The sequence below is a fragment of the Rana temporaria genome, chromosome 4 (genome assembly GCF_905171775.1).
Source record: "Rana temporaria chromosome 4, aRanTem1.1, whole genome shotgun sequence".
NCBI lineage: Eukaryota > Metazoa > Chordata > Amphibia > Anura > Ranidae > Rana > Rana temporaria.
This window is the reverse complement of record NC_053492.1, coordinates 283,782,639-283,796,038: the sequence shown is the minus strand read 5'-3', so window position 1 is coordinate 283,796,038 and position 13,400 is coordinate 283,782,639. Positions and strand designations below refer to the sequence as shown.

General features: G+C 44.5%; 1 protein-coding gene across 1 annotated transcript in view; it reads right to left on the bottom strand.

Annotated features, from left to right (window-relative positions):
• Positions 1-13,400, bottom strand: part of TRMT11 (tRNA methyltransferase 11 homolog) — a 76,328-nt gene that overhangs the window by 44,769 nt on the left and 18,159 nt on the right. Inside the window, exons 4-7 of the mRNA XM_040350379.1 lie at positions 12,573-12,654; positions 12,404-12,496; positions 10,830-10,964; positions 6,689-6,845 (exon numbers count right to left, since the gene is read on the bottom strand). Coding sequence (XP_040206313.1) covers positions 6,689-6,845; positions 10,830-10,964; positions 12,404-12,496; positions 12,573-12,654 — 467 coding nt within the window. The remainder of the gene's footprint in view (positions 1-6,688; positions 6,846-10,829; positions 10,965-12,403; positions 12,497-12,572; positions 12,655-13,400) is intronic.

The window sequence follows — 13,400 nt, the reverse complement described above, 5'->3', positions numbered from 1 at the left end:
CGAATGCGTAAACTAAGAATTATGAGCCCACTTTAGGCGGGAATACAGTGACTCCTGATTCAAACTCCTCAGGAGTAACCAGGCATCCACTAATGTCTCCAGTCACCCTAGGGGAGCGAGGACGGTCATGAATAGTAGAAATCCACAACACCCAGATTGGCATACAATAAACACAATGCAGAAGGATATGCCCTCCTTACATATGAGTAGGTGGGGAAGGGGCTGACCGAGGTGGGGCAAAAAGCCCAAGAGGCATAGAGGTTAGATCCCCAATACACCAGACCCAGAAAAACAGACAAACCTTATAAGGCAATAAAGAATTCATGTTATCAAATGGGACATTTGAAAGAAGTGGTCAATTGTCCTAAAAGATAAGGCACCTAACCCCAAAATTAATATCAAGGGAATAAGGGGTACGGAATTATTACGGTGCCACAGTAAGTCAGCACCAATACATATGATAAGAATTTTATAAAAAAAAAAAAAAATATTAATTGCAAAGAAAAAATTAAAACAAATAATTTGTATATACACACACAACACAGTTGTTTTCAATGGTTAGATCGCATTGGAAGTACAGTAGGAGCATATGTCTAGTGGATAGTGGTCAGGTCATGTTATCAAATGTATTTAGGAACACAAAGTTAAACTTAAAAGCAGGAGGCATGAAACGTGTATACCGATTCCCAACAGCCACGTATTAAATATATAAAACTATATTGTGCGCCCTGCTTTTTTTATTTATTTGCATGCTGACGGATACAGTCATTTTAGGCAATGCAGGATTGGCTCCAAAGAGAAAAACACAACATTATACTGAGAGGCAATTGGTTAAAGTGAAACTGTAATGAAACAAATAAAGAAGCTGCCATTACTGACATTTAAAAAATATCCTTTGTCATTTTGGACTTATGGCTTCAGGGCTTAAAGTGGTTGTAAAAACGCACAAAAAAAACCCTGAACACACTGCAAAAAAGGGATTTTTAATAACAGCTTACCTGTAAAATCCTTTTCTTGGAGTACATCACGGGACACAGAGCAGCATAGTAATGACTTTGTGGGTTATAGAGCCTACCTTCAGGTGATAGACACTGGCACTCAAAGACAGGAAGTTCCCTCCCTATATAACCCCTCCCACACAGGGAGTACCTCAGTTTTGTAGCAAGCAATACAGGACCCAATATTCCCCAAGAGGGGCGGGAGCTTTGTGTCCCGTGATATACTACAAGAAAAGGATTTTACAGGTAAGCTGTTGTTAAAAATCCCTTTTTCTTTATCGTACATCACGGGACACAGAGCAGCATAGTAATGACTATGTGGGATGTCCTATAGCAATGCCAAATGAGGGGAGGGAAACCAGAAGTAAATCATATATAAACATATAGGCGCCCCCAGACGCGGGGATCTAAACAGCAGCCTGCAGAACAGCCTGCCCAAAGGCTAAGTCCGTGCGCCTTCTAACATCCAACTGGTAGAATTTTGTAAATGTGTGGACTGACGACCAGGTCGCCGCCCTACAGACTTGAGCCATGGAGACTTTATGGTACACAGCCCAAGAAGCGCCCACTGCCCTGGTAGAGTGAGCCTTTATTGATACTGGGGGATCCTTCCCCTTTAATCCGTAGGCCTGCGAGATTGTCTGCCGAATCTATCTGGAAATAGTGGCCCTAGACGCTGCCTGGCCCCTCCTAGGACCTTCTGGCAGGACAAATAAGACCTCAGTCTTTCGGATCTGGGCAGTAGCCTTTAGATAGACCTTGACTGCCCTTACCACATCCAAAGAATGTAGTAACCTTTCCTTCCCAGAACTCGGATCTGGAAAAAAGGAAGGAAGGATAAGATCCTGGTTTAAATGAAAACCCGATACTACCTTCGGGAGGAAGGATGGATGAGGCCGTAAAACGACCCTATCCTTGTGGATGACCAAGTATGGTTCCCGACAAGAAAGAGCAGCCAACTCTGAAACTCTTCTGGCCGAAGACATGGCCACCAGGAACACCAGCTTCCTAGTTAGCAAAATTAAGGGAATTTGCCTCAATGGTTCAAAGGGCTGTTTCTGTAGAGCCGAGAGGACCAGGTTTAGGTCCCAGGGACACAAGGGGGTTCTAACTGGGGGATTAATCCGCAAGACTCCCTGCAGGAAAGCCTTGACCAGAGAGTGGGTAGCTAATGGTCTCTGAAATAATACGGACAAAGCCGAAATTTGCCCCTTAATGGTGCAGACGGCTAGTTTCAGGTCCACACCCAGTTGAAGAAATTCCAGAATCCTTCCAACGACAAATTTACGAGGGTGCCACCCCCTAGTTTCACACCAGGCTACATAAGCCCTCCAGACCCTGTAATAGATTAGTCTAGATAGAGGCTTTCTGACATTAATTAGAGTGGCAATCACCGGCTTGGAGAGCCCTCACCTTCCTAAGATGTAGGATTCAGTCGCCAAGCCGTTAAACTTAGCGACTGTAAGGAAGGGTGGAATATCGGGCCCTGAGATAGTAGGTCTGGCTGAAGTGGAAGGGACCACGGATCCCCCACTGACATCTTTACGATCAGTGTATACCACGACCTTCGGGGCAATGGCGGAGCTATCAGAATTACCGGCTTGCCTTCCACCCAAATCCTGCGAAGGAGTCAGGGTAATAGACACACAGGTGGGAAGGCGTATATCAAGGAGAACTGGGTCCATGGGCACACCAGTGCATCCGTCTGGCATGCCAATAAGTCCCTTGTCCGGGACACAAATCTATCTAGTCTTGAACCTGGACGCCATAAGATTTACATCCGGCGACCCCCACCTGCTGCAAATCTCTCGGAACACCTGAGTATAGAGGCACCATTCCCCTGGAGAGATCTGTTGGCAGCTGGGGTAATCCTTCTGGGCTGACCAGCTCCTTGTGCCCCCCTGGTGGTTTATGTATGCCACGGCTGTGGAGTTGTCCGACTGAATCCTGACTGGGAAACCCTGTAGCTCAGCTGTTCAAGCCCTTAGAGCTAGCCGAATTGCCTGGATTTCCAGTTGATTGATGGGCAGAGACCCTTCTGAAAATGAATCGGGATACTGAAAAGATTTGAATAGTATCCCTGGCCTTGGTCTTGTACTGGCACCTCCACGATCACCCCCTGATCTAGAAGCCGATCCTAGGCTGCCAGGAGAGAATCCCTCTTTCCTAGGTCTTTTGGCATGTTTGAGACCAGAAAGCGAGGAGGGGGGAACCCTCGAAACTCCAGTTGGTAGCCTGAAGAGATCGTAGAGAGGACCCATTTGTCGGGAACCTTCTCTTTTCAGGCCTCTGAAAAAAAACGGAGCCTTCCCCCCCCCACCCGAGAGAGTGGGGGCGCCCCTTCATAGAGACGCCTTAGGGGCCAGCTTGCCTGGTTTTACGGGTCCAAGGTCTCCTGTTACCTGGAGCCTGACCTTGTGGCTTATTCCCCATGCCCGGTCGACCTGGAGGCCGAGGTCCCCGGGGCCGGAGAGGGAGGGCGTTTAAATGTGGGGCCCCGGACCCTCTTCTTTACCGGCAACAGGGTACTTTTCCCACTTGAAATCTTCTGAATGTATCTATCTAGATCGTCACCAAACAACCTTTCGCAAATCTTTTAGGGGGGACAAAGAGCCTGTCCGGGAAAACCCAATCCTGATACATCAGATTCTCTAATAGAGGATGGATCGGAAAAACTGAATTTGATTGTGGAGCTCTTAAGGACCCCAAGGAGGAGACTGCGCTCACGGCCGGTACTGGCCAGGGTAGCTTAAAAGCCGAGCGCACCATATCCGTCAAGGACTGGATCCAAAGCCCCTCTGCTTGAGTGGCTGAGAAAGGCTCCTCTAGAGTTGATTCCTCAGAATCTGCTCCCTCTAGCTCCTCTCCCGCCTGGTCCTCACCTTCCTGTCCAGGGACTGAATTCCGGGAGAGGGGGACCTAGCCCGTTTCCTCTCGGGCAAGGCGGCCGCAATTAATGCCGCCAACCTTTGTTCAAACCCCCCAAGGGTGGAAGCCAACACCTCCTCTGTAACATAGACAGGGGGCGCCTGAGTTGGACCAGCTGTAGCTCCCAGTGACCCCAATGGCTCAACCTAAGGGCCAAACTCTGGTGTCTCGGGGGAGTATGGCGCCATAGAGGTCTGCCCAAGATCCTCCCGAGCCCGATGGGGAGCCTTTTTGCTTTTTTGCCGTCCCTGACCCCTTAGGAGCCATGCCCGTAAGGACCGCTACAGGGACACCCACTAATCCAGACAAAAAATAGAGGAGGGGATCATTCCAAGGGTTAAACCCTGAGTACAATATCCTTCCCTGTCCGGATAGTTACTAGCTGGTCACTGTTGCTGGAGCTACAAAGACTGATTCCAATACAACCTGCTGAGGAACAGTGTGTTCAGGGTTATGGTGAGCCTGCACTTTTGGAGAGCTGCTGCCCTGCTGAGTCCACGCCAGTCACCGCTCTAAGAGCTCCAGCCTATTCAACTGCAGTAGATACTGCACGTGTACTGTGTCCCATCTGCAAACTGAATCCTCTGCCTTTTAACATGAGGCTGTCAGCACCCCAACCGTGCGTGCCCACACGTCGCAGATGCACGCCATTACATGCGCATGCGCACGCATACACGCCCAGGTCCGACGGAGGACAGCAGGAGAAGAAGGCGGGGCGGAAGCCCCAGGCAGGGGGACACAGCGCTGTGGGACTCAGCAAAAATTAACCCAGGCTGAAGAAGGAAGACATTACAGGTAAAAGTTTTACTTACATTCAACCTAACAGCATAATGTAGGAATCAGCCAGGGGATATCTATATGGGTAAACTAGCAGCCATCCTGTCTACCATAGACATAGTGGTCAACATTGCCCATGCATAGCAGCATAATATAGGCCACCCATAGACCCTCAAAAAAATTGGAGGACCTACTGTCAGACCAAGTTCTGTAGGTACCTCCACTTACCTTTCCACGCTGCAGGGTGTTGCTTATGCAAGAGGCCCAATCTTTGTCAAGGACCTTCAGGGACCAGGGTCCATGGACAGGAACACCACTCCCCTGGACCTATATAGCACCCTGGCAGCAGAAAACTTTTAGCCGTGGACTTGATCAAAGTACTGGAGCCCAGAGTCCAGCTCTCTTAAAGAGAAACATTATAGGCCAAACCTTGTTCTTCCAACCGAGGCCCGGGTACCGTCCACTTTGGCTATGAAGCACTTTGAACGGATCTGGATTCTTAGCCTGCTCTAGTCCAAAAAAGGACCTCATAAGCAAGAGCTTTCACGTACGTGACCAACACCTAAGACACTGGCGAAAAAACGGAGGTACTCCCGGTGTGGGAGGGGTTATATATGGAGGGAACTTCCTGTCTTTGAGTGCCAGTATCCATCACCTGAAGGTAGGCTCTATAACCCATATAGTCATTACTATGCTGCTCTGTGTCCCGTGATGTACGATAGGCATACTAGCTCATTATGAAATACTCACCTTAGATCGAAGCCCCCGCAGCGGTCCCCGTACACTGGTCCGGCTGGCAACATCGCTCCTGGAGTTACTTCCGGGTATCGTGGGCTCCGGCGCTGCGATTAGCCAGAGCCACAATGACATTACTCCCGCGCATACGCATGGGAGCCGCTGGTAATGGAACACTACCTGAAGCAATGGCACAAACGAGTCATTGCTTCAGTGCACATGTGTCGATGACGTCAGCACATGCTGATTACAGGGGAGACCCAGGTAGCTACAGGTAAGTCTTATTATAGTCTTACCTGTAGTAAAAAGTGGAAGTGGAAGAAATAAGCAATTAGGGCTGGCCAAGAGTTTCAGCCTGCATGCTTATTCCATTAATTTCATTACAGAATACAGCATGTCAGCCAAGAAGGTGGCAATTTTAAAATAATAAACAAACAAAGTGATCTTTTTGTAGACCAACTGCAAAACCCTCTGACCAAGGACCTTACTGATGACGTGAATCTTCCTCCAAAAAGACTGGATATTTTTAACAGATTCCTTCCTATTGCAACATCTTTCATTTTGATGGGCCCATGAGGACAGGAAGTCGAGCCATAATGCAGACCATAAGTTTCAACATGTCATCCCAGTGAGGTCCCTACATTTCAGGACCGAGTATGTTACAAATCCAATACCAAACTAATCTCTCTCTCTGAGGACTTCAAACTGCTTACAGACTGATCTTTTAACTTTGCCAGCCCACCCATGACTTCATATTCAGCTAGATGTCTGCCAACTATTTAAATTCTTCACTGGATATATGAACATTCAAACCTGCCCAAACCCTGCACAGAAAGAAAACGCATGATACTTCTTCTATTTCTTGGAAGAAAACAGCCATCTGTTTGTTCTCAATACAATGACTTTTACATAACTGACTTCAATAGGGGATTTTCAACATAAGTGGAATATTCACTTTTAAAATGTTCTTCACATTTAGAGAATCGTGCCCACCTGTGTATTACAAATGTGGAGTCTATCCCATGGCAGGAGCTGGTGAACTGCTGGAGCTATACAATGGAAGAGGAATCAATTCAAAGAACTTGAACATATTGCTGCATGCAAACATAGTAATCCCCTGTTAATGCAAATTCCATTAGTGCCGGTAAAATCTGGACCAATGAAGATGAGGAACTCATTTAGATAGGCTAGAAATAATTGTTATTGTGACCAATTTGATGACATTTTGTAAATTAAAAGTGTTTACTCACCAGTGCCAACAAATGGATCGAACACTAAATCATTAGGCTTAACTCTTGCATGGTTAGCCATAATGAAGGACAGGCCGGCCTCCATACTCGTGTTTCCAATAAAGTGACGTTTTTTTACACTGTACGAGTTGATTAATTCCCGCTGTCCATCTGCAATCTTAAACAGTGCTTAGAATTACACATATGATAGGTATCATATACTTGGACTATTGGGGTCTAAAGACATGTGGACACCCCCCCCCCTTTGGTACTTGCTAATATGAACCCTATAGTTTTAGAACCATTCATGCACATATACAAACATACATCTAAAACATGAACAAAAAGACAATAGCTTCCTGACTTGAGGGTATACTGGGGGACCATAACATATTTAAATTAAAATGATATCCTGGGTACATACAAGAGGAAAAAAAGAAGAAGAGCTGCTTTTTGCTTACAAAAAGGACTAAGCACAATATTTAATTAAAATGCCATATTTGGACCATATAGGATAGAACATATTGCACTTCAAAGCTTTAATCGGGGTAGTGGGTTAAAACTGCAAGTTAAAAAACAAAAATTCTAAATTTGCAGCGACACATTCTTTGGAATTACTGCTTTTGCTGCACGGGTGTTCTGGGGCTATTCTTATGACAAACCATTGACATTGTATGCTGTGAATTTTTCCACTCTATTATAGCAATTTACACTTATTGTCAATATAAGCCTTTTGTACAATGGCCACCATAAGGACCAAAACCCTCACACGGAATCAATTTAAGGGGTGCCTTTTGGATTGGAGGGATCACAAGTGGGACCTTAAGGAGGCATATTGGGACACATCCAAGATTAGCCACAAGTACTCCAGATAGTGTGAGGGCTGGACAGCAGACTTTGGAAAGTTGATTAGTCAGCGGAGGTTTTAGGGTAACTGAATTGTCATTCGGACATTGTCAAACAGGCTGAAGAGTCCTGGGAGAGAAGATCTTTCAGTTATCATGTGAAATGAATGCCCTGGGTCCACAGAGGAGCCAAAAGTGGGACAAGCACTTGTGTGAACACACAGGGTCAGATGGAGCATGAATGGTAGTGCTACAAAATGGAGGTGTTGGTCTTCCACATCAAAACGAATAAAGCACTGATGCACTGGAAAAACTGGAATGTGTAGCTAGCCATCTTGTAAGTCTACTGTACCTATAATAATAATTATAATAATAATAATAATAATAATAATAATAATAATAATAATAATAATAATAATAATACTACTATTGTTGCCAGAAATGACCCTTGTCCAAAAGGGAGCAATGACAGATCTTGTCGATTCCATCCAAAATTTGGGTACACAAAGAAATCTGTTTTAAGCCCAGGATTGGGTGGACACCCTAATTTGGTTTTGAAACTTTAAACAGGATTGAATAGAAGCCTTGAAATCATTTTTCCAAAAGGAGCTGGTACAAGCACTTCTCATGCCTGAAGTTGGCTCAAGGCAGTCATTAAAATCTGCTTTATTTTGATCTAAAGTTGGCAGATTAGAAGTCAAGAAGTGGGGAAAGAGCAGAGAGACAAGCTATATGTTGTACCTTTGAAATGACAGCCTGGACCCAGAGGTATCCATAGTGGACACCGAGATCTCCTTCATTTAGAAGGGGGCTTCTGGGCAAGCTCGGTGGGCTTAGGAGCACAGGGCTTGCGAAGGAAGGAAGGGTTAAAACTTGGTTTTGAGGTTAAATGAAAACTCCCTTCTCATTGAGCAGTATGTAAGTAGTGGCTGTAAGGGTCTTTGGCTTGTGGGATAGGAGCACCTTTCCCCCAGAGATATCCTTAATAAATGTATCAAGGAATTTCCTAAAACGGCATTTACCATCAAACAACAGAAGATGCTTCTCACAAGCATGTTCAGCAAACCAAGCGTTTAGTCACAAAACCATGTACATATGCACAGAGATGGAGGACAACCTAGAGACTTGGTGTATTACATTTTTTGAAGAGTCAACATAAAAGAAGAAGGGTGAGGGCATCCGCTGTAAATTATTCTAAAAGAGCAGGGTCCTGGTCTCTATTAATTTGTCTTGTCCAGCTAGTTGTCTGCCAATTGGACAGAACTGGACCTTCAAGGGTTTGTGGGGGGGGGATCTTTAAGAGTAGGGGGGATTGTTATAATAGCAAATTAATATTTGCTATTGTCTTCCGGCTTCTCCTCCTGGCCAATCAAGACAGATCGGGTTGGCCAGAAGGAGAAGCTAAGGAAGCCGTGCAGGGGTGGGGTTGGGGACACTGTCACAGTGAAGGGGTGAGTGCGGGAAGACCTGGGGTGGGGGGGGGTCTATGTTTGTTTTTTGTTTGGGGGGGGTCTTTGGAGAGGTTTAAACAGACCCCCCTTTTTATTTTTGAGACAGAGAAAGGGACTGAAGCTATTCCTTTTGTCTCTTTCTCTGTAGCACTTTACATGACTAGATGGATTACAATGATCAGCTGACGGTGGATAAAGCAGCGATCGCTGCCTATATCCATTGTACGAGTGGGGGGGGGGGGGGTTTTACACACTTATACCAAGTCCCCACAAGTCACAACTTCACCCCCATCAGCACTACTCCCTGCCACGCTCTCCAAGCTGACAGATCATATGAGATCTGTGCAGGGAGAAGCTGCAGTTGGCGGGAGGGAAGAAAAGATGCTCGGAGCGGCCATGGATCGGGGGTGAGGGGGCAGTATGGAGGGTGATCAGAGGTATTGGGAGGTCACATCTGGATCCCCCCCAAGCAGCACCTGAAACTGGCGGGAGCAGCAGAGGTGGGATGCTGGCTAATGATGGTGGCTGCGGGAGGTGGGTTTGCTGGGGAGGGGGGGGGGGGTGGGCGAAGGGTATAGGAGTAGAGCGTGTGGGGGGGGATAGTTCCAAGTTAAAGTTAGCAGCAGGAGGTGGAGGTTAGGTGGAGAGGCAGGGGACAGGGAGGCGGTGGTGACATTAGGAGTTAATAACTCTAAATCAGCGGGTTGTAATCCGCTGATCAGATTTATAGAATTGTTCAGCAGCGTCTGCTGAACAATTCTGAGATAAGCTTATGATCATTGAAGTGACCAAAAGTTTATAGGAGTGGGAGATATGAGGTCCCATACAGGTGCACACCCAAACCTGGCTTTGTGCATCTATTGACACACACAGCTCACAGGTTTTGACTGACAGCAGCAATAGCTTAAGGCTTCTCGCTGCTCTCAGAATCTCCACTGAGAATAGGAAGAGAGCAGCATTGGATTGTGAGAGGAGTCAGGTATGTCTTTGCAAGTGGGGGTGGGGGATTTGGGTGGACAGTTAATGGGGTTTTCATTTTTACCCTAATGCATAGAGTGCATTAGGGGGAAGAAAAAAAAAAACACAATTCCTGTAGACTTAAAGAGGTGCTCCAGCCTGGAGAAATTTTTTTTTTAAGTCGGCAGCTACAAATACTGCAACTGCTGACTTTTAATATATGGACACTTACCTGTTAAGAGAGCCCATGATGTCTACACACCAGCCAATCTTCGGATCGGCTGTCGGGTGCTGCCGCCACCATCTCCACTAAGGGAAACCGTCAGTAAAGCCTTTCGGCTTCAGACGATTCCCTACTGTACATGTGCGAAGCGTGCAGCACTTATGTCTCTTAGAAAACCTGGTGTTGCAGTATGCATTCTCACCTACTGTTGAACTGAACATATTTATTTGTTCCACACATTCGATATTTGTTAGTTTTACACACATTGAGCAGTTTAACCACTTTAGTACTGTGCTATAGCCAAAAGATGGCTACAGCGCGGCTCTCTGGGAGGGAGTCCATAAATGTCCTCCCTGGGCACAGCTGATCGCAATAACAGATGCACTTTACCATGTGACCAGCTGTGTCCAATCAACATAAATTTCAGCAGAATATCAGAGGCACATTCACAACCTATTAACCTGATAAAATGCATTTGCGTACCATGCATAAAAAAAAAAAAAAGAGATTCATAATAACTCAAATAGTATTCATATGTAAATAATAACATGCTTACCAGTGATTGTAGAGTGAAAGTAAAAAGGAAGTCTGACTCTAACCAAACATACTTCAAATGCTATCCAGAGTGGAAAATTCTAATAATGATAGTAACAGTCTAAAATGGTTATATAACCTGTGGTACTCACCCACCGGCCAAAGTAGATCTGCAATGGGAATTCAGATGCATTGTTTGGGTCTTGACCATAATCCTCCAACACATAGAATATATGTTCTGCATTCTGTAAACTCACTCTTCCTTTAAATGGTATGAATTCCATCCCCTGTTTTCATCATGTGAAAATAACAGATTTGTATTTACAGTTATTCCATATTCATTCCAAAATTTATGCGCAGGACTAAAACTTACTTAAAGAGGAACTACAGTCTGCTCACATAATTTGTAATAAAAACATCTTTGCCATTTTAAAACTTCCCTCCAACCACTTTGCATATTATTTTATATATACTGTGATTCTGTACTTGCCAAATATGCTGCAGAAATCTCCCTCCACTTTAACTGTGGGCAGCTGAAGCTGCTGCCTGTTCACTGCCTGGATTTACACAGACACACACCTCCAGCTCTCATTGGCCCTCTTATGACTCATCCCCCCCACCCTTCGAGAGAGAGAGAGCGAGAGAGCGAGAGAGAGCGAGCGAGCGAGCGCGAGAGAGAGAGAGCGAGAGATGTCATAGCCCTAGGCTTTTTATCAGACAAGAAACAGGAAGTGGGCTGTATAGGGTATTTACTGGGAGAAAAAAAAAGGTTTACTATCCAAAGTTAAAACAACAAGGGCAGAAGATTGAATAGGTGGAAAGATGAAAAAAATTTGTGAAGTTCTGCTTTAACGAGTGCAATTAATTTTTGGTTGCAGAAGACCTGCTGGTAACATTTTACACACAAGCTTAAACAGAAGTCTTGCTGAACACATGCATCTTCCAACACCTGCTCACCAAACAAGACACTGTGTAATACGTCACAGTACAATATGTAGCTAAAAAACACTTAACTGGGCTGTTCCACCAAAGCACGAATCAGGAACAAGGCAAGTCATACTGCGTAAATTCCACGTAAATATCCCAGACTGAAGCTGGGTATACACGTACCCAAAGTCTGCCTGCTTTAGCAGGAACCAGCTGACATTCAGAACAGGTTTACTACTGTCTGCATTGTATTTGCACGGTTCTGTATATTCTGAACGAGGGGACCAAATCGTAACTCTGTACCCAAATTAGATTTGTATTATTTTTTTCACACAAATAAAGCTTTCTTTTGATGGTATTTAATCATCACTGGGGTTTTTTTTTTTTGCTACAGTTATAAAATATTGCAAACAAGTAATCTTTCTTCATACATTTAGGCCAAAATGTATTCTGCTACATTGCTTTGGTAAAAATAACCCAAATCAGTGTATATGATTTAGTCTCTATGAAAGCTATAGAGTCTACAAACTATAGTATATATATTTTAAAAATTGATCAGTCCTGATGTACCATCTCATTTCTTGAGGCCCCAACATGCCAGGACAGTACAAATACCCTCCAAAAGACCCCCTTTTTTTGGAAAGTAGACACCCAAAGTGTTAAGCAAGAGGCATGGTGCTTTTTGAAGTTCTAATGCTTTGTCACAAAATAAAATAAAAAAGTCACAAGTACAGTCATAGGACTGGCATAGCAATAATCACAGAGCAATGCATGTCAGAAATAAAGAAGAAATACTTACATCAATCTTCACAAGTTTTTCTGTCTGTGTTAAGGTCTTATTAAAACTGTGAATGCTGATTTTGTACGTTGAGTTAGGTTGAAGATAAGGTACCTAAAAGAAATAGTAATTTTCACTAACAGAACACAGGCAGAAAAGCAGATAAATAGATGTCATTATATTTTCTTACCATCCTTTCCGAATGATAGCTCTGGATGGATTGCTTTAGTTCTGTTAAACTTCTACCATGACCCCACAGCTCAAACAGAGATCTAAGGGGTTTAAACAAATTCAGGGTTTACTGACAAATCATTTTGTAATGGGTTAACACAGGCTAAATTGCAATAATTTTGGACCTTTCAATAACTTTACAAGCATGAGTAAATGTCCGACAAGCCAAAATATCCAGCAACATTATTGTGTTTTTAAAAAGCTGCACCCTTTGTCATTCAAAAGCAGTCTTTCAGTTCCCAAATATGACTTTGTTTGGGCTGAGAGGATATTATCAGTCTGCTGCAGGCAGGAGGAAGCACTTCCTCAGTCTCCCCTGGCCAAAGCAGGAGATTTTCACAGCTGCACTCTGCTTCTGAAAACGCTGGTTGCTCAGGTGTCATGCTGACCCTAGTGCATTAAAGCGGAGTTCCACCTTAAAAATGAACTTTCTATTAACAGCTTGCCTTTAATATATATAAAAAAAAAAAACTTCTATCTGGCTGTTACTAGGCAGTTTTCGTAATCTGCCTGGTTCTAGGTGGTTTAACTTCCTGTCCTAAGACCCCATTGCCTCCTGGGAAATGATGATACTCATTTCTCAGGAGTCTCTGGGCATTACTGTGCAAAAAAAAAAAATGCCCAGCATGCACCTCTCCGTAAAAACCAGGAAGAAAAAGGAACTGGGCTTCACATGCCCACACATATGATGGATAGGGCCACAACATGAGCTGGAGGATATAAGGCAAGTGTTTGCAATGATTTCTGGAATGATTGGGGAGCTATTAATATGTTTTTCATTGAACAA